The 23,745-nt window shown below is 48.2% G+C and overlaps 1 protein-coding gene across 6 annotated transcripts in view; it reads left to right on the top strand.

The window, feature by feature from the left end:
• LOC147122817 (tetratricopeptide repeat protein 29-like) overlaps positions 1–19,113 on the top strand; it is a 547,513-nt gene extending 528,400 nt beyond the window's left edge. For all 6 annotated transcript variants that reach the window (XM_086011402.1, XM_086011395.1, XM_086011389.1 and 3 more), the window contains one exon: positions 18,248–19,113. In XM_086011402.1, the coding sequence (XP_085867528.1) occupies positions 18,248–18,324 (77 nt within the window). In that variant the 3' untranslated portion in view covers positions 18,325–19,113. The remainder of the gene's footprint in view (positions 1–18,247) is intronic.
• Positions 19,114–23,745: the final 4,632 nt, after the last annotated feature.

Genomic DNA, 23,745 nt, shown 5'->3' with positions numbered 1-23,745 from the left:
AACTTTTATTGCACCATTGTTATAGAATCATAGAATGGGTACAGCACAGTAGGAGGCCATTCAGCCCGTCGAGCCCATGCCGGCTCTCTGCAAGAGCACTTCAGCTCGTCCCACTCCCCCGCCCTTTCCCGTAGCCCTGCACATTTTTTTCCTTAAGGTACTTATCCAACTCCCTTTTGAAAGCCATGATTGAATCTGCCTCCACCTCCCTTTTAGGCAGTGTATTCCAGATCCTAACCACTCGCTGTTTTTCCTCATGTCGTCTTTGGTTCTTCTGCCAATCATCTTAAAGCTGTGTCCTCTGGTTCTCGACCCTTCTGCCAATGGGATTTCTCTCTATCTACACTGTCCAGACCCCTCATTACTTTGAACTTCTATCAAATCTCGTCTCAATCTTCTCTGCTCTAAGGAGAACAACCCCAGCTTCTCCAGTCTATCCACGTAACTGAAGTCCCTCATCCCTGGAATCATTCCTGTAAATCTTTTCTGCACCCTCTCTAAGGCCTTCTCATCCTTCCTAAAATGTGGTGTCCAGAATTGGACACAATACTCCAGTTGAGGCCGAACCAGTGTTTTATACAGGTTCATCATAAGTTCCATGCTTTTGTACTCTATGGGCTAGATTTTCTCAGCCCCGAGGAGGCGGTTATGGAGGCGGGACAGCCGGTAAAGTTGCAGAAAGTGGGGGCGGATGGCAAACCCGCCTCCATGCCCTTTTGCCGGGAGGCGGGAAGATGTGCTGCTTTGGGTCCCGTCTCCTGGAGGTGGGAAAGGGATTAAATCCTTTTAACTGCCTGTTAACAGGTAGTTAACAGGCAGAAAAAAGGATTAGTCCCATTTTACGTTTTAAGGTGAAGGCTTCCCGACCTCAGAGAACCCCGCCGGGTTGGAGGAGTCGAGTAGAAGGTCTGCGGGGGTCGGAGGGGCCTGAAAGTAAGATGTAGAGGTGAGTGATGGGTGCAAGTGTGGAGTGATAAGTACGTAAGGTGAGTGTTAACTGTTAAAAAATGTTCACTTACCTTGATTTCTGCCTACAGTCTTCATCCGCTCTGGATCAGGAGTCCCGACATCTTCCTTGTAGATTTCTCAGACTGGCTGTTGGATCCACCAAACCAACAGTCATCTGAAATCTACAAAGTTGAAAGGTTTGATGAGTCCTGAACACAAGGACTCATCAAACTACACATTTCTTCTTTCAAGAAGTATGACGGTGACGTGTTCTGTCAATGACTTCCCCCTAATTGGCCTGCTGAGCCCGCAGGGCGGGCTTAACAAGGTCAATCAGGGGAAAATCCCTCTGGTTGGCCAGAAGATGATGGAGGCAGGACATAGACCCGACAAGCAGCAGTCCCACCTCCAACTCGTCGCCATTCACAAAATCCAGCCCTGTACCTCTATTCATGAAGCCCAGGATCCCGTATGCTTTTCTAACTGCTTTCTCAGCCTGCCCTGCCGCCTTCAACGATTTGTGCACATATACCCCTAGGTCTCTCTGTTCATGCACCCACTTCAGGATTGTACCCTTTAGTTTATATTCCCTCTCCTCATTCTTTCTACCAAAATGTATCACTTGGCACTTTCCTGCATTAAATTTAATCTGTCACATGTCCACCCATTCCATCAGGTCTATGTCTTCTTGAAGTCTATCACTATCCACCTCACTGTTCACTATACTTCCAAGTTTTGTGTCTTCTGCAAATTTTGAAATTGTGCTCTGTACACCCAAGTCTAAGTCAATTAATAAATATCAAGGAAACCAATGGTTCTAGTACCGACCCCCTGGGGAACACCTTCCTCCAGTCTGAAAAACAACCTATCACTTAACCAATTTCGTATCCATGCTGCCACTGTTCCTTTTATTCCATGGGCTTCAACTTTGCTGGCAAGTCTATTATGTGGCACTTTGTCGAACGCCTTTTGGAAATCCATTTACACTACGTTAACCGCATTGCCCTCATCAACCCTCTCTGTTACCTCATCAAAAACCTCGGTCAAGTTGGTTAAACATGCTTTGCCTTTAACAAATCCATGCTGGCTTTCCTTAATTAATCCACACTTGTTCTGGTATTCAACAAAAATGTGTTCAGTAGTTTTATGGCATTAGACTTTGTACAGTATATTATGATATGTGACAGATATTGATGGTGTAATGTTGACTAAGTTGGTACTGATGTTCTGACTGACATGATTATGGTTTGTTGAGTGTCAGTTGCAGATGATTTGGCCTCTGCTTTTAGTGCATTCATTACATCTACAACTCAGAGTAAACTATAGACAACATTTTTTCAGAGGTTGCAATATTGAATATTACCTGCACTACTAAAATTGATGCAGCGAGCTCTCTCATTAGCTTATTGAGTAAAAGCACCCCACATGGTGTGGTATTGAACTATACAGACCAGAACATTTTCAGTTTGATCTCAGGTCTTTGCTAAGTTAACTGATCTAGGCAGAGACAACACTGGATCACTACAAAATGCCTCAGTACCGCTGAGCTAAGGAGGAGAAAAGTAAGCCAGAGTTCCTTCTGATCACTATCCATCAAACTCAAATACAAAGGCCAGAATTTTCCGGGGGGTCAGCGGGCAGGATCGGTGGTGGGTCAGGTGGGAAAGTGTTATTTTTTCACAACAGGTCGGGGCCCCGTTGTGAACCCGCCGTCACGTGACTTTCCCAATGTCGGGTCTGTCAGCGCTGAGCAGACCCGACAGGCAGCGGCAGGGGACCCAATTAAGTTCATTATGACCTTGTTTAGACATCATTAAGAATACATTTCAGCTTACTTTTTGACTTTACGTGTTCGCCCACGCAGTCCTCGTTGCTCGGGGATCACGTCTATTAAGCTGAGACGGGAAATGAATGGTAATTGGATCAGCTGATTACTTGACAGCTTGAAATGTGCTATAAAAGCTCCCACCTCACAGCTGTTCATTTTCTAAGCTCAGAAGCAGTTGCTTACTGCATTTGGAACACAAATTGAGCTTTATACAGGTAGCAAGTGTTTGGAGCAAACTTCCTATCCAGTGTCACCTCATTGGAACAACCTCTCTCACCATTGACAGATCGCTTCTGTCATCTCAACCTCACCTGCCATCTATTCCATCAACATGGATGCCCTTTATACTCTCTCACCTTGGCCCTCAGAATCCGACCATGATCAGCCCCAACACCAGCAGCACCAGGCACACCAGCAGCACCAACAACAACACCAACCTTCTCCGCAATCAAATGATGCTGCATAGGACAGAGGGCATCAGCACCAGAGCACATTGCTGCCCGGGAGGCCAGGGCTGGCCTCACCATGGCCAGATTTATTTCACTTGAAGCTGTACACCCTGGCTGCCACATGATGCACCAGGTTGGCACCACCCCACACCAACACCATCCCTACAATGTTCAAGCCATTCCTTTCACACTCATCACCATTGCGGGGAGTACCGTTATGTCTCACCATTCACTGCAACTCACGAAGCCACTTCAAAAGGTGCACAAAAATCTGTCCAAGAATGCAAAGTGTTGAAAATAAAGGTTTCAATGTTTGACACCACATTAACAGAAACTTTACGTGAACATTGTATAAAACACCCAAGTGGCTTCCCTTGTGTGTTGTTAGTTGGTATGATGAGGGTGAGGGTGAGGGGTGGCTAGTAAGATGGGGTTGTGATAATGTAGATGGAGAGGTCCAAGGTAATTTGGTGTGAGTAAGGATGTGGAGGAGTAGGGTTCGGAAGGCAGAGTGATGGAGATGTGATGAGAGGCACAGCAGGATGAGGCTGAGTGTGCCTTTGTGCAGTCATTGTCAGTGTTTGCAGCACCTCAATGCTGTGGAACACTGCCAGCATAAATGTCAAAATTAATTTGGACATGGTCCCTTTAAGGAAACCGGCTGATAACGCATCATCAAATGACATCACCAGACCCGCTTCCTCTAATTGGTCGGGAAACATGCTAAGCGGGCTTAACAAGCCCAATCAAGGGAAATTCATTGATGGAACTGACGTCGTCCACCAAGGTTAGCAAAATCCCGGCCAAATTGCTTACAACTGGTTGTCAAGTGAGGACATGATTATGCTCCACCTTGAAGCCCTTCATGGTTAAATAGCCTGCCATCACTCACTGCTTACGCTTACACATGAAGTATGATCACTTGGAAGATATGCCAGAGCTCTGCTGCCTGCTGTGAAATTGTGCCCAGCATGAGGGGTAATTTCAACTTTGCTACCTCTGGTGGAGCGAATCACCTGCCCTTTAGAGAACCCACCCACTTTTCATACTACTGATGTCAGTGAAATAGAAATCAGGTGGGCTCTACAATGGGCGGGCGATCTGCTCCACCAGATTACCAGACAGGCAACGAAATTGAAGATTACCCCCAAGAGTCAGCATCATCAGGAGGAGAGGGGAGAAAAATTGGGAAAATATTGATTGACCGCTAATATCTACAGATTTTATAAAATATATTAAAACTTCCAAATAGATTGTAAAAGATCTTCAGGGTTATTGGGCCAATTGGAAGAGGATTCCATAGAACAAAATATTAATTCCAAAGGATGGTTTTAAATTCCTCTAGTATTTATTGATAGTTACAACCTGAAGTTTTATGTATGTTGCAGGGATAGTTATATTTGTCTGTAAGTTGCTGGTCAGGCACCAGTAGGAATTTTTTTTATTCGTTCCTGGGATGTGGGCGTCGCTGACAATGCCAGCATTTATTGCCCATCCCTAATTGCCCTTGAGAAGGTGGTGGTGAGCCACCTTCCTGAACTGCTGCAGTCTGTGTGGTGAAAGTACTCCCTTAGTGCTGTTAGGGAGGGAGTTCCAGGATTTTGACCCAGTGACGATGAAGAAACGACGATATATTTCCAAGTCAGGATGGTGTGTAACTTGGAGGGGAACTTGCAGGTGCTAGTATTCCCATGCACCTGCTGCCCTTGTCCTTCTGGGTGGTAGAGGTCGCGGGTTTGGGAGGTGCTGTCGAAGAAGCCTTGGCGAGTTGCTGCAGTGCAGCTTGTAGATAGTACACACTGCAGCCATGGTGCGCCGGTGGTGAAGGGAGTGAATGTTTAAGGTGGTGGATGGGGACCAATCCAGGGTGCTTTGTCCTGGATGGTGTCGAGCTTCTTGAGTGTTGTTGGAGCTGCACTCATCCAGGCAAGTGGAGAGTATTCCATTACACTCCCGACTTGTGCCTTGTAGATGGTGAAAGGTCTATGGGGAGTCAGGAGGTGAGACACAGGCCGCAGAGTGCCCAGCCTGTGACCTGCTCTAGTAGCCACATTATTTATGTGGCTGGTCCAGTTAAGTTTCTGGTCAATGGTGACCCCCAGGATGTTGATGGTGCGGGATTCAATGATGTTAATGTCGTTGAATGTCATGGGACGATGGTTAGACTCTCTCTTATTGGAGATAGTCATTGCCTGGCACTTGTGTGGCGCGAATGTTACTTGCCACTTATCAACCCAAGCCTGAATGTTGTCCAGATCTTGCTGCATGTGGGCATGGATTGCTTCATTATCTGAGGAGTTGCGAGTGGAACCGAACATTGTGCAATCATCAGCGAACATCCCCACTTCTGACCTTCGGATGGAGGAAAAGTAATTGATAAAGCAGTTGAAGATGTTTGCGCCTAGGACACTACCCTGAGGAACTCCTGCAGCGATGCCCTGGGACTGAGACCTCCATCAACTGCAACCATCTTCCTTTGTGCTAGGTGTGACTCCAGCCAGTGGAGAGTTTTCCCCCTGATTCCCATTGACTTCAGTTTTACTAGATCTCCTTAATGCCAGACGCAGCCAAATGCTGCCTTGATGTCAAGGGCAGTCACTCTCACCTCACCTCTGGAATTCAGCTCTTTTGTCCATGTTTGGACCAAGGCTGTAATGAGGTCTGGAGCCGAGTGGTCCTGCCAGAATCCAATCTGAGCATCAGTGAGCAGGTTATTGGTAAGTGCCACTTGATAGCACTGTCGACAACACCTTCCATCACTTTGCTGATGATTGAGAGTAGACTGATGGGGCAGTAATTGGCCGGATTGGATTTGACCTACTTTTTGTGGACAGGCCATACCTGGGCAGTTTCCCACATTGTCGGGTAGATGTGTGAAGACAGGACTTTGTTTCCACAAGGACTGTGCAGTGGTCACTGCTGCCAATGCTGTCATGGACAGATGCATCTGCGACAGGATCAAGGTCAAGTAGGCTTTTCCCTCGTGTTGGTTCTCTCACCACCTGCCATAGGCCCAGTCTGGCATCTATGTCCTTCAGGACACGGCCAGCTCAGTCAGTACTGGTGCTACTGGGCCACTCTTGCTGATGGACATTGAAGTCTCCCACCCAGAGTGCATTCTGTACCCTTGCTACCCTCAGTGCTTCTTCCAAGTGGTGTTCAACATGGAGGAGTACTGATTCATCAGCTGAGGGAGTACGGTAGTTGGTAATCAGCAGGAGGTTTCCTTGCCTATGCTTGACCTGAAGCCATGAGACTTCATGGGGTCCAGAGTCAATGTTGAGGACTCCCAGGGCCACTCCCTCCCGACTGCATACCACTGTGCCACCACCCCTGGTGGCTCTCTCCTGCTGGTGAGACAGGACATACCCAGGGATAGTGATGTAGGAGGAGTCTGGGATGTTGGCTGAAAGGTATGATTCTGTGAGTATGACTATGTCAGGCTGTTGCTTGACTAGTCTGTGGGACAGCTCTCCCAATTTTGGCACAAGTCCCCAGATTTTAGTGAGGAGGACTTTGCAGGGTCGACTGGGCTGGGTGTGCCATTATTGTGTCTAAAGCTGGTGCCCAGGTCGATGCCGGGTGGTCCGTCCGGTTTTATTCTTATTATTGCTTTTCGTAGCAGTTTGTTACAACTGAGTGGCTTGCTAGGCCATTTCAGAAAGCAGTTAAGAGAAACCACATTGCTGTGGGTCTGGAGTCATATATATAGGCCAGAACAGGTAAGGACAGATTGGGGAAACACTGTGTGTATGTAGATAAACCTGTATAATCCCCTTTTAACTGCTGTATTCCCCTCCCACCGCAAGACAGTTGCAAGCTGAGAGGAATAAGGCACGTTCAGACTTGCCTGCTGCTGAGAGAAGGAAAACCAATCAGGTTCCAGCAGGTGACCAATCCGTGAGTCATCACAGGTTCGCGGGCTTCACGAATTCAGTACTGTATTGTGAGAGTTGGAGTAAAGACCTATTTCTTGTAGCTCGCTGTGTTGCCTATTTCTTTACGCAGGAGACCGTAGTCCCCCACATTGGTGACCCCGAATGTCGGCGGCCGAAGCCCCCGACTCACGCAGCCCTACAGAGGCCAGCAACGACCCGATGGCAACCAGCAGCAGCCTGATGTCGGCCGGCGCCGCGTCCTTGAAGCTCCCCACCTTCTGGGAACACCAAGCACCAGCTTGGTTCGCGCACTCGGAGGCCCAATTCACCCTTCGCAGGGTTCAAGATGATGAAGAAAGGTACCTCCATGTAGTCTCAGCACTAGCAAGCTCTACCGCCGCCGAAGTTCTCGACCTGCTGGGGAACCCACCACAGACCGGCAAGTACTCAACCATTAAGGGCCGCTTGCTGCAGGCTTACGGCCTGTCCAGGGAGGAGAGGGCCCGCAGGCTTCTCTCACTACCAGGCCTCGGCGATTCTACCCCGACCCAGTTGATGAGCCGGATGCTTGCGCTCCTGGGCTCTGAACCGCAGTGCTTCTTGTTTCAGGCCCTTTTCCTCAGCCTGCTTCCTCAGCAGGTACAGACTGCCCTCGCGGGGTCCCCGATCACGGACTGCGTACAACTGGCAGCCGCCACAGACAAAGTCTTCGCCGTCGCCCAACTCGGCTGTGCAGCCGCGAGGCTCCCCGACACCACCGAGCGCGCGCCGCCACGCCAGGCCGCAGAACTATGCTACTACCACGCGCGTTTCGGCCACAAGGCCCAACGCTGCAGGGCACCCTGCTCTTTCGATCAAACCAAGATGGCCGCCCGGCCCAACGCACCAGCCCCGCGCCGCCGCCTAGGCCCGCTCGACCGCACCCCTGCCGCCACGATGGCCATCGGCCCCGCAGGTAAACTGCTGTACATAACCGACTCTCAGGGCGCAGATTCCTTTGCGACACCGGAGCCCAATGCAGCATAATTCCTGCCTCCCAGCTCGACATCCAGGCAGGCCGCAGCGGCCCACCCCTCATGGCGGCAAATGGCGCAGCCATCGCTACTTTCGGAAAGCGACGGGCCGAGGTTTGTTTCAACGGCCAGCGATTTACGTGGGATTTCGTGACGGCCTCGGTGGCACATCCCTTGCTGGGCGCCAATTTTCTTTGCGCCCACGGACTCCTGGTCGACGTCCGCGACAGGCGCCTGATCGACGCAGCAACTTTCGCTTCACTGGCCTGCCAGCAGAGCAACAGCCCGGCCCTCGTCGGGTCCTGCTCCGCCCCGGCGCATGACGACTACGCCCGCCTACTCGCAGATTTCCCGAGGCTCACACAACCGACCTCAGCCGCGACAGCCAAGCATGGGGTCGAGCACCACATCGGCACTACGGGACCACCAGTGTTCGCTCGAGCCAGACGCCTGGACCCAGCCAAGATGGCGGTGGCCAAGGAAGAATTCGCCACGATGGAAAAACTGGGCATCATCCGCCGCTCGAACAGCCCTTGGTCATCCCCCCTCCACATTGTGCCCAAGCCGGGCGGTGGCTGGCGCCCCTGCGGTGACTACAGACGGCTCAACGACGCCACCACGCCCGATAGATACCCCATTCCGCACATCCAAGACTTCTCGGCACACCTAGCAGGAAAGTCCGTCTTTTCCAAGGTCAACCTGATTCGCGGCTACCATCAGGTCCCCGTCCACCACGCAGACGTCCAGAAGACGGCGGTCATCACCCCCTTCGGACTGTTCGAGTTCCTGCGCATGCCCTTCGGGCTTAAGAACGCCGCACAGGCCTTCCAACGGCTCATGGACTCTGTCCTACGGGACCTGAGCTTCCTGTTCGTCTATCTGGATGATATCCTCGTGGCCAGCACCAGCAAGGCCGAGCACATCGCGCATTTGCGCTCCCTTTTCCAGCGCCTCAGCCAACACGGGCTAATCGTTAACCCGGCCAAATGCCAGTTCGGAGCAGCCCAAATTGACTTTCTCGGCCACAGAATCTCGCCAAGGGGAGCCATTCCCCCACCTTCCAAGGTGCAGGCGGTGGCGGACTTTCCCCAGCCCACCTCGGTCAAGGCGCTGCAGGAATTTTTGGGGATGGTCAATTTCTATCACCGGTTCGTGCCCAAGGCCGCCGCACTCATGCGCCCCCTCTACGAAGCCACCAGGGGCAAAACGGGTAAAGAGCAACTCACCTGGTCCAGCGAGATGGCGACAGCCTTCCACCAGACCAAAAGCGCCTTGGCCAACGCCACACTACTGGCCCACCCCATCCCGGGCGCCAAGACCGACCTCACCACGGACGCCTCGGATTACGCCGTCGGCGCCGTCCAGCAACAGTGGGTCGAAGGCGCGTGGCAGCCACTGGCATTTTTCAGCCGACAGCTGCGCAAGAACGAGCAGGCCTACAGCACATTCGACAGAGAGCTCCTGGCCCTGTTCCTGGCAATCCGGCACTTCCGTTTCCTCCTGGAAGGCCGGCCGTTCACCGCATTCGTGGACCACAAGCCGCTCACTTTCGCCATGGCCAAAGTAACCGAACCCTGGTCCGCGCGCCAACAGCGCCAACTCAACTTCATCTCGGAGTTCACCACAGACATCCGCCACGTCGCCGGCAAGGACAATTTGGTGGCCGACTGCCTCTCAAGACCCTCGCTCCACGCAGTGCACTTGGGCGTCAACTACGCCAGCATGGTGAGAGATCAGGCCGCCGACGCGGAGATCCAGGCCCTCAGGACGTCAACTACCAGCCTCACCCTGGCCGACATCCACTTCCACGCAGCCGGCACAACCCTCCTGTGCGACGTCTCAGTCCCCTCGCCTAGGCCGGTCGTCCCATCCGCCTGGCGCAAGCGAGTTTTCGACATCATCCACGGCCTCTCACATCCAGGGATGCGTGCGTCTCAGAAACTTATGTCCGCCAAGTTCGTCTGGCCTGGACTCCACAAGGATGTGAGAGACTGGACCAACACATGCGTGGCGTGTCAGCGCGCTAAGGTCCAGCAGCACACCAAGGCGCCATTGGAGTGTTTCCCGGTGCCCGAGAGGCGTTTCGACCACGTCCACATCGATCTGGGAGGCCCCTTGCCGCCGTCGCACGGTTTTACACACCTGCTCACGATCGTCGACCGCACCACCAGATGGCCCGAGGTGGTTCCCCTCGCCTCCACCACCACGACCGACGTCGCGCGAGCATTCGTCTCGACATGGGTGTCCCGGTTCGGCGTGCCGACTGACATATCCTCGGACAGAGGCCCCCAGTTCACCTCCCACTTGTGGAATGCCTTCACCGCCGGCCTCGGCACCAAGTTGCACAGGACAACAGCCTACCACCCGCAGGCCAACAGGCTCTGCGAGCGCTTTCATCGTTCTTTGAAAGCCTCCCTCCGCGCCAGCCTGGCCGACACCAGCTGGATCGACAAACTACCCTGGGTTCTCCTGGGATTGCGCACCGCGCCCAAAGAGGACCTCCGCACCTCCGCGGCCGAGATGGTCTACGGCCAACCGCTCAGAGTACCAGGCGACTTCCTCCCCCTGACAACGGAGCCATGGTCGGCCGCCAGACAGCTTTCCCTGCACCAGGACGCGGCCCAGCAATTCCGTCCAGTGCCCACTTCGCAACACGGCCCGCAGCCGTCCTACGTGCCTCGAGACCTACGACATGCGGAGTTCGTCTTCGTGCGCCGGGACGCGCACAGAGGCCCGCTGCAGGCACCATACACCGGCCCCTTCCCAGTATTGGAGACGGGGGACAAAGCTTTTCTTATCGACGTCGGCAGGAAGCCGGACCTTATTTCAGTAGACCGCCTCAAACCGGCGCACCTGGACCTCAGCTTCCCGTTTCAGCCGGCTCTTCCCCCACGGCGGGGCAGACCTCCCGCGCTGGCGGCGGCCCCACAAGAGGACCAAGACACGCCAGAACCTTACTTCCCGGCCGCCGCCCCACCTTCGCTGGCAGCCCATCCAGCCAGCCCACCGGCAGACCAGCTGCCAGACCAGCCGACGAACCAACCAGCCGACCTCCCAGACAGCCCTCCTCACACGCCAGATGGCTACTACAGCCGCTACGGCCGCTTGGTCAAACCTCCGCAGAGACTGACTTTTACAGTTAACGAGGATTCTGGGGGGGGCGTATGTGGCGTTGCCACATTGGGGAAACACTGTGTGTATGTAGATAAACCTGTATAATCCCCTTTTAACTGCTGTATTCCCCTCCCCCCGCAAGACAATTGCAAGCTGAGAGGAATAAGGCACGTTCAGACTTGCCTGCTGCTGAGAGAAGGAAAACCAATCAGGTTCCAGCAGGTGACCAATCCGTGAGTCATCACAGGTTCGCGGGCTTCATGAATTCAGTACTGTATTGTGAGAGTTGGAGTAAAGACCTATTTCTTGTAGCTCGCTGTGTTGCCTATTTCTTTACGCGGGAGACCGTAGTCCCCCACAACAGCAGATTTCCTTCCCTAAAGGACATTAGTGAACCAGATGGGTTGTTATGACAATCCGATAGTTTCATGGTCACCATTACTTAAACTAACATTTTATTCCTGAATTATTTAATTAAATGACTTTAAATTTGAACTCACATCTCTGGATCATTAATCTAGGTCTCTGGATTACTAGTCCAGTAACATAAAAAGTATACTACTGTTCCCGGTAGAAATTATTGATTGCTGGATTGTGCCGTATCTCCATTCTTTACATCTTTTAAGGCCAAATGGCAGTCAATTCTGCACACTTGATTCACTGATGTTATCAATCATCAAATTGAACAGTTATACTGAAAGATCACAACCTTATGCAATGTTCAATGTGCTTGACCCCAGAAAGTATTTGGAAGACTTGAATTTTAGAGTGCTATAGGTTGGTGGTCCATTGTTCTATAAAATACTGTAACATAATACCTGTATAAAATATTTAACTTAATCCAGGAACTTGGAATTCAACCAGTCCTGATTTGGACATCTGGTTTAGTTTGCTATCAAAGATCTGTAAGCAAAAACAACTGGTGCAGACACTTAGTAAAAAAGACAATTTCAGAAAAATTATGAAACATTGGGCCGTGAAAGACTCTCAGTCCACAGAACTCACACTTCCATTCAGATAAACTGTTCTCCTTTACATCTGACACATCGTGAACTGGTCTGTCATTTATAACATATTCTTAATGACTGAAAGCAAATAACAGTAAATTCTCATAACCTAGTACTTTGCGAATTTCCTTTTAGTTTGTTTCAGTAAAGATGGGTTTAGATGATGTTGGTGTGAAATGGTTTTGTGGAACCTCTTTATTCAGTACCGAGAGCCATGGTTCCTCATGAAGAACAGATGCCTCAATGTTTTATTCTTTGTTATGTACATGAAGTCATAAGTCAATTGTGCAATACTGCATATTGAAATTAAGTGCGCCTCTTTACTATTTACAATTACAAATTATTTCTTTGTAATAATTTAAGTAGCTATGTTTATAATTTTTTCAGCACATTTTTATTCAGCTGTATTTTATACCATGAGTACAAAGTAAATGAGAAGTAGAAGGTCATGAAGACTTTGAAAATAATTTTAACACTTTTATAGTGACAGAAGCATTTCACTAGTCATCTGTCAGATGTGCCTTCAGCAGGTAACATTGATGCATCACAATTTTACAGTTGGAGATTGACCTTACTAAGGCATTAAATTCTCAGTGAGAAAGTGTTCAAGTTTTTCAGTGGTTATTGTAAAACATATTAATTGTGACACGTTTTACAAAGAAAGCATTCTTTTTTGACATTTTTATATTAATGTACAATGTGTTGCCATGACACTAAGAATAATTTGGATGCAGTCCTTTATAAAATGAATAAATGTGGCTTTTGTGTTCTGTCTTATTTTCAGGCTTTTAGCACATAGAAGGTTTCTGTTGAGCTGCAGTTCATAAGTACATTGATGAATGGGAGTATAGCTTATCCCACTTATTAGCCACTTTCTCCCAGTGGGAAATGTGAGATTGGATTTCACCATGCAGTGCCTCAGGCAGGGTCCAGTAGAAACCAAATAAATACTGCCTTAGGCCCTAAAGGGAGAAGTTGAGTAGAATGTGGAATAACCTTTTCTTTACAAATCTCATTTGTTATATTTAATTCTAATGCTTTAGTTAAAATATTATTTGCATATATGTGTATATATTATATATATAGATATATCATACAGACAAAATCCCTAAACCATCATTAGAGAAATTGTGTAACGCATCTATCTCAATAATATGTCTTTTTGTCTGTCTTCAAAAGACATCTTTTATAGCAGTTCAGTTGTGACTATGTATAAAAAAACCACAGTGGCCTTGATTTTTACAGGGGGGCAGGAAGGATGCACGCAAGCCCAGTAGTGGGCGACAAACACGGCAAAGCAGGGAGCGTAGATAACTTGCCGAACTTAATGGAAGGGCCTCATTTAAATAAATCTATGCAGAGTCCCACCTAACAATCGGCCAGATTGACGACCTGGCCAGCGAGCGAGAGGGCATCTGGCGGCAGGAGGCCACAGTTGGGGACCGTGTGAACGTTCCCCGGCAGTCAGTGGGGGATGGAAGGCTCTGAGCAGGGATCGGGAGTGGGGGGAAGCCTCTCGCCACCATCGGGGGGTGGGGGTGCGGGGGGAAGGATCTATCAAAGATTGGGGGGGCGTAGCCCTGCGCAAGGGAGGACAAGGCTTCTTTGTGAGGCCCAGAGCAGCACTCCTGGACCACAAAGGAACCTAAAATAAAACAGTAAAACTTACTTTCTGGGCCTTTTCTGTCCTAGTTCCAGCTCCTGACAGGTTTGCCTGGTGGGGAAGCCATCACTGCTCGCCAGCTCAGGCCTCAGGTTGAAATTGCAGATCGGGTCCCAATGCCATCATCGGATGCGATCTGTATTTTTAAAGTCAGACCCCGCTAACTTCCTGCAAGTGTCCTGCTCACCTGCTCAAAAGTGCAGGTTAATATCGGGACACAGTAGGAAGACACTGGGATCTGAGGGGGTAAGTGACTCGTATTATTGGAACTGCCCCACCCCTCCTGTTTTCCACTAGGTGGGGGTAGTTAAAAATCTGGGCCAGTATTTCTTGCAACCAAAAAAATGAAACAGAAAATTGGTAAAATTCCCCAACATCCATTCAAACTTGTATCTAAATATGATAAATAAAAAATATAGCACTAACATGCTAAAGACTTAAGTTCTGCTGCTATGGATTCTGTTTATATATAAAATACAGTAGACTCAATGAAATTGACTTTGCGAGCCATACAAAGACCCTGCAAAGACGCGTGCAATAAGGGCACAGCAGTTATCATGGGTGACTTTAATCTACATATAGATTGGGCTAACCAAATTAGTAACAATACTGTGGAGGAGCAATTCCTAGAGTGTATATGGGATGGTTTCCTGGACCAATATGTCGAGGAACCAACTAGAAATCAGGCCATCTTAGACTGGGTATTATGTAATGAGAAAGGATTGATTAACAATCTTGTGCAAGGCCCCTTGGGGAGGAGCAATCATAATATGATAGACTTCTTCATTAAGATGGAGAGTGAAGTAGTTGACTCAGAGACTAGGCTCCTTAATTTAAATAAAGGAAACTACGATGGTATGAGGCGCGAGTTGGCTAGGATGGATTGGGGAACGTTACTTAAAGGGTTGACAGTGGATCGGCAATGGCAAACATTTAAAGATCGTATGGATGAACTACAGAATTTGTTCATCCCTGTCTGGCATTAAAATAAAACAAAAAAGGTGGCGCAACCGTGGCTAATTAGGGATAGCATAAGATCCAAGGAGAAGACATATAAATTGGCCAGAAAAAGCAGCAAACCTGAGGATTGGGAGCAGTTTAGGATTCAGCAAAGGAGGACAAAAGGATTAATTAAGAGGGGGGAAATAGAGTACGAGAGTAAGCTTGCTGGGAACATAAAAACTGACTATAAAAGCTTCTATAGATATGTGAAGAGAAAAAGTTGGTGAAGTCAAGTGTAGGTCCCTTGCAGTCAGAATCAGGGGAATTTATAATGGGGAACAAAGAAATGGTGACCAATTAAATACATACTTTGGTTCTGTCTTCACAAAGGAGGACACAAATAACCTCCCAGAGATGTCGGGGAACATAGGGTCTAATGAGAGGGAGGAACTGAATGAAATCAGTATTTGTAGGGAAATGGTGAAATTGACGGGATTGAAGGCCGATAAATCCCCAGGGCCTGATAATCTACATCCTAGGGTACTTAAGGAAGTGGCCCTAGAAATAGTAGATGCATTGCTGGTCATCTTCCAAAATTCTATTCGACTCTGGCACGGTTCCCATGGATTGGAGGGTAGCTAATGTAACCCCACTATTTAAAAAAGGTGGTAGAGAGAAAACGGGGAATTATAGACCAGTAAGCCTGACATCGGTAGTGGGGAAAATTCTAGAGTCCATTATAAAAGATGTAATAGCAGAGCACTTGGAAAACAGTGACAGGATCGGACAAAGTCAACATGGATTTACAAAAGGTAAATCGTGCTTGACTAATCCACTGGAATTTTTTGAGGATGTAACTAGTAGAATAGTTAAGGGAGAACCAGTGGATGTGGTGTATTTGGACTTTCAGAAGGCTTTCGATAAGGTCCCGCAAAAGAGATTAGCGTGCAAATTTAAAGCACATGGGATTGGAGGTAAGGTACTGACTTGGATAGAGAACTGGTTGGCAGACAGGAAGCAAAGAGTTGGAATAAACGGGTCTTTTTCCGAGTGGCAGGCAGTGACTAGTGGGGTACCGCAGGAATCGGTGCTAGGACCCCAGCTACTCACAATATATATTAATGATCTAGACGAGGGAACTAGATGTAATATCTCCAAGTTTGCAGACGACACAAAGCTGGGTGGGTGTGTGTGCTGTGAGGAGGATGGAGAGAAACTCCAGTATGATTTGGACAGGTTGGATGATTGGGCAGATGCATGGTAGATGCAGTATAATGTGGATAAATGCGAGGTTATCCACTTTGGTGGCAAAAACAGGAAGGCAGATTATTATCTGAACGGCAATAGATTGGGAAAAGGGGAAGTGCAATGAGACCTGGGTGTCCTTGTGCACCAGTCGCTGAAGGTAAGCATGCAGGTGCAGCAGGCGGTTAAGAAGGCAAATGGTATGTTGGCCTTCATAACGAGAGGATTCATGTACAGGAGCAAGGATGTCTTGCTGCAGTTGTACAGGGCGTTGGTGAGACCACATCTTGAGTATTGTGTGCCGTTTTGGTCGCCTTATCTGAGGAAGGATGTTCTTGCCATGGAGGGAGTGCAGCGAAGATTCACCAGGCTGATACCTGGGATGGCAGGAATGACGTATGAGGAGAGATTGGGTCGATTGGGCTTATATTCGCTAGAGTTTAGAAGAATGAGAGGGGATCTCATTTAAACTTATAAAATTCTAACAGGACTAGACAGACTAGATGCAGGAAGGATGTTCCCGATGGCGGGGAGTACAGAACCAGGGCTCACAGTCTAAGGATAATGGGTAAGCCATTTAGGACAGAGATGAGGAGGAATTTCTTCACCCAGAGAGTGGTGAACCTGTGGAATTCTCTACCACAGAAGACAGTAGAGGCCAATTCATTAAATATATTTAAGAAGGAGTTAGATATATTTCTTATGGCTAAAGGGATCAAGGGATATGGGGAGAAAGCAGGGACAGGGTACTGAATTTGGATGATCAGCCATGATCTCATTAAATGGCGGAGCAGGCTCGAGGGGCTGAATGGCCTACTCCTGCTCCTATCTTCTATGCTTCTATGTCGCTATCAAAGGCTATTACAGAAAAAAGTTTTTTATGCCTTTTTATATCAGTTTTTTTCCCATATATTTACATTCCTAGAAGTGAAAATGCAGCACAAAAATTATAGTGTACTTTATCCAAACTAACTCTTTTTTAACTCTGCCAAGGCCCACCCAAGTTGCCGGTGTCAGTGGGGAAATTAATTTGAGTTGGATCAAGTGTAATATTTGGAACTGATAAAATGGCCTGTAATCTAATGTGTTGCATGACAAGCATTGAAGCCACATTTATACCTTCCTGCAGGGCATGATTTCAATTCCTCAAGTGGCTCCATAAAATACCAGTAGTAGTTATGAACTAACCTATAAAGGATACAGAAATACCCACTGAAGTTTCCTCTGAAGCACAGAATGCCAGTGGACATCTGCAAGCTTGTGCTTGCATTGACATGCATGGTAATGCTTCAACACTAGAGGAAGCCAAAGCTCCCAGTTGTGTGCAGCCAATAATGGCATGGCAAAAGTAGCATAATTCAATGGACTTCACTCTCACTAATTAAGCCAATGAGGTAAAACATAGGTTTTTTACTGCTGAGAGAGAGATGGAAACAATGGCCCCGATTTTGACTGGGATGGGTTTTACGAGTGGGAGGGAGAAGTTATGGTTGGGTTCCCCACTCCACAACATGCTTCTTTTCTTTTCCAGCAGGCTCCCTGCCCAGAAGCCATCCTGATTGACAGGCTTGGCTCTCTGTTGGGTGGGGAATGCTTCAGAGGTGGAAGCAACCCAGGAGCAGGTAGGGAACCTGAGGGGCGGTGGGGATTCCAAATCTTGGAGGGGGTTTGATCTGGGGGTGGTCCGATTCGGGGGGGAGGAGGGAGGTCGGCGATCCGGGGTGGGGATGTCAGCGATCCTGGAGGGGGGAAGTAGGTTTGCTTGGGGGAAGCAATCCTGCTCTTCCTGGCCCACAAGCAGTGCTGGAAAGGTACTTACCTCGTCTACGCAGCAATCCTCGCCTCCCTTTAGCTGCCGGGTTTCCCAAGGCCTGAGAAACCCAGCCGGCCAGGGTTCAACCTGGAAGACAGATAAAATCATGGGAACGCAACCTCCTTATTATATTTAAATGACCAACCCACCTCCTGGGAAACCGGAAGTGGGCGGGTTGGAGGCATGTTGGGGTCAGGTTTGCGATTTTTTAAATTTCCGCATCCCATCCAACCCAACCTACTTGTTTTTGGGGTTTAAAATCCCCCCAATGTGTGTATTATGTTAGAATCTGTGTCAGTGTTATAGTGCTGTGAAGCTGTTCTAAACTGTATTGATTTTCCCAACAGATGTTGCAACAGTCAAGCAAGTTGTCACAGAACCAGCTATGGAAGTGAAGATGAGTAATTTTGAAACTCTACCTTAAATAAAGCAAAAGTTAGAAAAATACAAAGCAAGTTCATATTCTTCCCTGCAGCGGCAATTTTTTCACACTGAATTCATATCGTATCAGTTAAAGCACCAATAAGAAAACCAAACAACCATGAGGAATATTTTATTTTACCAACTATTTTACTATTCATATGTGGCCGAATTTTGCTTTATATTCTAAAGTTTTCACCAAATGAAGCTAACACAGACAGACCCAGAGTTTTCTGTTTTAACATTGTTATGTACTAATTTTCAGTTAAGGTTTTTTATTGCACTAACTTGCACAGATTATTGTAGAAAACATTCTTTCATTAATATAATAATCATCTTTAAAGTTTTCCATGTGTGAATCACAAATGAAACATCGTGCATTATTGTTAACAATACACGTATATCTGGATTGCTCTGGAGTAATTTTGAGATGTGTTACATTAAATAGAAAGAACCTTCTAATTGGTTGTAATGGATAATATTCTTGATTACATAACCAACACTAATGAGTTGTGCTATCCAGTTTAGGAATGTGTACTTCCTTGGCTATTTATCAACCAAGGAATTATGTGTGTTCTAACCTGATTAGAACATGCTGTGTCTCTCTCTCTCTATTTAATTATCCATATGTTCTGTTGAAATATCTGTTTTCAAATCAGTTTATAATTTGAACTACTCTAGTGCTATTAGTGAAAATAATGTTCTTTATTAATCAGCTGATGCCTTAATCAATAAAGTATAGATCTGTAAAAGAATTTTGTTGCTTGGAATACAAATACAATAAAAACTTCATGAAAACAACTCTCCTTGTTTTGAAATGGTGATGTAGAGAGTTTGGGTGTGTTTGTCCTAGATACAAATGTGAGTATATTTTTACACTCATTAGTAAAAGTGCAGATATACCGTAGCTGTTCTCACCTCTCCACTCTGAGCACACTTCTGGGAGAAACTGAAACTGCCGCAGATGAAACAGATGATCATGTTGCAGAATTACTTGTCTAGCAGTAATATTGTTTCCTCTGCTGATTGCTGCACTTGAAAATTATATATTTTTTAATTTGCTCTTGAGATGTGGCAAGGCAGTAGGAATTGGCCATATCAACTCTTCCCTTCCCTTCCTTGACTTCTCGGTCTCCATTTCTGGCGATCGGCTTTCGACAAACATCCACTACAAGCCCACTGACTCCCACAGCTACCTTGATTACACTTCCTCCCACCCCGCTTCCTGTAAGGACTCTATTCCATTCTCCCAGTTTCTCCGTCTCTGCCGCGTCTGTTCTGACGATGCCACCTTCCATACCAGTGCTTCCGACATGTCTTCCTTTTTCCTCAACCGAGGATTCCCCTCTACTGTGGTTGACACGGCCCTTGACCGTGTCCGTTCCATTTCCTGCACTTCTGCTCTCACCCCTTCCCCTCCCTCCCAGAGCCACGATAGGGTTCCCCTTGTCCTCACCTTTCACCCCACCAGCTTCTGCATTCAACAGATCATCCTCCGCCATTTCTGCCACCTCCAACGTGATCCCACCACCAAACACATTTTCCCCTCACCTCCCCTTTCAGGATTCCGAAGGGACTGCTTCGCCTGGCACCTTCCCGTGAAAGCGCAGGAGATGCAACACCTGCCCCTTTACCTCCTCCCTTCCCACTGTCCAGGGCCCCAAACACCCCTTCCAGGTGAAACAGCGATTTACTTGTACTTCTTGCAATTTAGTATGCTATATTCACTCCTCTACATTGGGGAGACCAAACGCAAATTGGGCGACCGCTTTGCGGAACACCTCCGTTCAGTCCGCAAGGGTGACCCTGAGTTTCCGGTCACCTGTCACTTTAATTCTCCGCTTCACTCCCACTCTGATCTCTCTGTCCTTGGCCTATTACATTGTTCCAATGAAGCTCACGTAAGCTCAAGGAACAGCACCTCATCTTTCAATTAGGCACTTTACAGCCTTCCGGACTCGACATTGAGTTCAACAATTTCAGATAATAATCCCTGCCCCCATTTTTCATGCTGTATGATTTTGCCATTCCCATTTGCAATATTTTATCTTTCCTGCCTCTTACATAAGCACAGTATGTTCTTTCAACTCCTTCCTCCCCTCCTAACCCCAGCCCCCCCCCCGTCTCTGCACCTGCTTAATATCTGTTACATCTCCAGCTTTTTCCAGTTCTGATGAAGGGTCCCAGACCTGAAACGTTAACTCTGTTTCTCTCTCCACGGATGCTGCCTAGCCTGCTGAGTATTTCCAGCATTTTCTGTTGTTAATTTGGTCTTATCTAGTTGCCCTGCAAGCATTTGAGAGTCAACCACATAGTTTGAGACTGGTGTCACTTATAGGCCAGACTAATTAGGGGTGGCAGATTCCATCAGTGAACCAGTTAGGTTTTTACAACAATCAAGCAGTTTTCATGGTCATTTCCTGGTACTAGCCCACAAATTACCAGGTTTTTAAATTTAATTTCACATCTTGCCATGAACTCACAACCTCTGGGTTACTAGTCCAGTACCGTAACCACTAGGCTACTGTACCCTGTTGCTAATTGTCATGATTCTCCATGCAGTGAGTTCTTGTTATTGGCTGGGTTGTCTGACTGCACTTTATCATAGGGAGGGAGCAAATTAGCAAGCAAGTGAACCTGGGACCACTCATTTCCCTTTTGCGCAGTCAGTATTTCAATAATTTCCCATCTTCTCTATATATTTCAAATGCACCCTGTCCATATTCTCAATCACATCTTTTTGATACAAAGAATCAATTTCCCCGGGTGGGAGAATCCAGAACAAGGGTGCATAATCTTAAAGTTAGAATGAGTTCATTTAGGAAATCAGGAAGCACTTTTTCACACAAAGGGGAATGGAAATCTGAAATTCTCTCCTCCAAAAGGCTTTGAATGCTGGGTCAACTGACATTTCAAGACTCAGATTTTTGTTGGGCAAAGGTATCAAGGGTTATGGAGCAAATATTGGTGAACAGAATTGAGGTACAGATCAGACATGATCTAAATGAATTCCTAATATTCTACAGTTTATATAAAGCGGTAGGCATACACAGATGAAAGTTAAGCTGCTGCAATTCCCACTCAGTTAGGGTGGGGTGGCATTCCCTAACTGCCTATATTATTTTTTGGCTGTATAGTGGTGCGTGTTTCTAAACTGAACTTTTGCAATGGAAATGCACCTGTAGATGGAGATGGAGCTGCTCCTATTTTGCATTTGCATTTTTAAGGTGTGCTCACTGGTCACCTGTGTGTTAAAACTCATCGGGAAAATTCAGTTGGTTTGTGCCTCATGTTAGTGCCTGGCGGGGGCACTGAAGCAGTAGCACTGGGGAGCGGCGAATCCAGCGACGCATGGCAAATCCGGCCCTCCCGGAGCACTGCTGCTAACAGTTACCGCCGGGGACTTCAACGCCAGGCAGATCGTGATGTCAACGCTCACTGGGTGCCAGATCTGCAAAATTCATTTTCGCCCCCTGCCTTAGCGCCTCACCCCGTCAGCGACAGGGAAAGGAGGCATCAAGCAGGCAGATGCCAGCTCCAGGGGCATTATTTAAAGGCATCCTCAGTAATGAGTCGCAGTTGTCAGGTTAGCGGTGTTTCACTGCTTCCTTGTCAGTTTGACATTGTGAAACCGATTCATTCAGTCATTTAAATGTTTAGTATCAGGAGAGTTGTGGCTACCAAAAATTAGTTTTTTTTATTCGTTCCTGGGATGTGGGCGTCGCTGGCAATTTATTGCCCATCCCTAGTTGCCCTTCAGAAGGTGGTGGTGAGCCGCCTTCTTGAACCACTGCAGTCCATCTGGTGAAGGTACTCCCACACTGTTGTTAGGGAGGGAGTTCCAGGATTTTGACCCAGCGACTATGAAGGATCAGCGATATATTTCCAAGTCAGGATAGTGTGTGACTTGGGGGGGGAACCTGGAGGTGGTGGTGCTCCCATGCGCCTGCTGCCCTTGTCCTTCTAGGTGGTAGAGGTCACAGGTTTCGGAGGTGCTGCCGAAGAATTACATTCGTTACATTTATTCTCACAACATATCAAAGTGCTACACTTGGTTACATTAATGGGAGCTGTACTGGCAGTCGACCTCCAGGATCTACGGCGGAGGGATAGGAGGCAGCGAGAAAGATTGGAACATGTGGCCAGAGGGAGGAGGAGGGCCATGAGGGCTCTCAACAGGAGGCCTTACCCTCCGAGGGTATTCTGAGAGCACTTCTCCTACCTACAATTAAGCAAGGAGCAGTGTATTAGAAGGCTCAGCTTCACCAAGGAGGTGGTCACAGAACACTGCCACCTCCTGCAACCAGACCTCCAGCCTCAGATCAGGGCGCTCACAGCTCTCTCAGTGGCAGTCAAGGTCACCGTCACCCTGAATTACTTCACTAGCGGATCCTTCCAGTCTGCAACAGGAGATATAGGTAACATCTCACCGTTCGCCGTCCATCGCTGCATCTGGGAGGTCACAGAGGCTCTACAGTAGGAGAAGGGACTACATTTCCTACCCCATCAACAGAGTGAAGCAGGATGAACATGCATGTGGCTTTGCCAGGATAGCAGGATCCCCCATGGTGCAGGGTGCCATTGAATGCACTCACGTGGCTTTGCGGGCACCGCATAACAATCCTGAGGCCTTCCGTAACCACAAAGGCTACTACTCACTTAATGTGCAGTTGGTGTGCGACCACAGACAGCGAATCCTCAATGTGAATGCCTGCTATCCTGGCAGCAGCCACGGTGCCTTCATCCTGCGCCAGACTGGTGTGCCAGCACTCTTCCAGCCATCACGTCAAACTCACGGCTAGCTGGTCGGAGACAAGGGCTATCCGCTCTGCACCTGGCTCATGACTCCCCTCCGCAACCTCAACACTCCTGTCCAGCACTTATATAATGAGAGCCATGCCGCCACCAGGAACATCAACGAGCAGACCATCAGGGTGCTCAAGCAACGGTTCCACTACCTTGACTGCTCAGGAGGAGCCCTCCAGTACTCACCGGAGCGGGTGTCCCATTTCGTCATGGTCTCCTGCATGCTCCACAACTTGGCCATCATGAGGGCTCAGCCCTTGCTACCAGAGATTGCGGGACCACCTCAGGAGGAGGAAGAGGGAGAGGAGGAGGAGGACGAGGAGGAAGAGGAAGACGAGGAGGAGAAGGAACAGGAGCGAGGGAGGAGGCAGCCACTCAATCGACCTTCCGGAAGGGCGGTCCGTGACCACGTCATCAGACTGCAGTTCCAATAAATTAAACCCCAGATCCCGGTTGCTCACCACATCCACATCATTCCATCCCGGTCACAGGCCATATCACAGCGCAAAGCTGAAATGAGAGACACCACAAAATAATCCAAACTGAATTAATAAATTTATCAATAATCAGTTAACACATATTTACAGCAACATTGCATCAAGCTGAGACTGCATGAGAG

This window comes from Somniosus microcephalus, chromosome 2 (assembly GCF_052327205.1).
Source record: "Somniosus microcephalus isolate GS21.2 chromosome 2, FLI_Smic_1.0, whole genome shotgun sequence".
NCBI lineage: Eukaryota > Metazoa > Chordata > Chondrichthyes > Squaliformes > Somniosidae > Somniosus > Somniosus microcephalus.
This window is presented reverse-complemented; position numbering and strand designations above follow the sequence as displayed.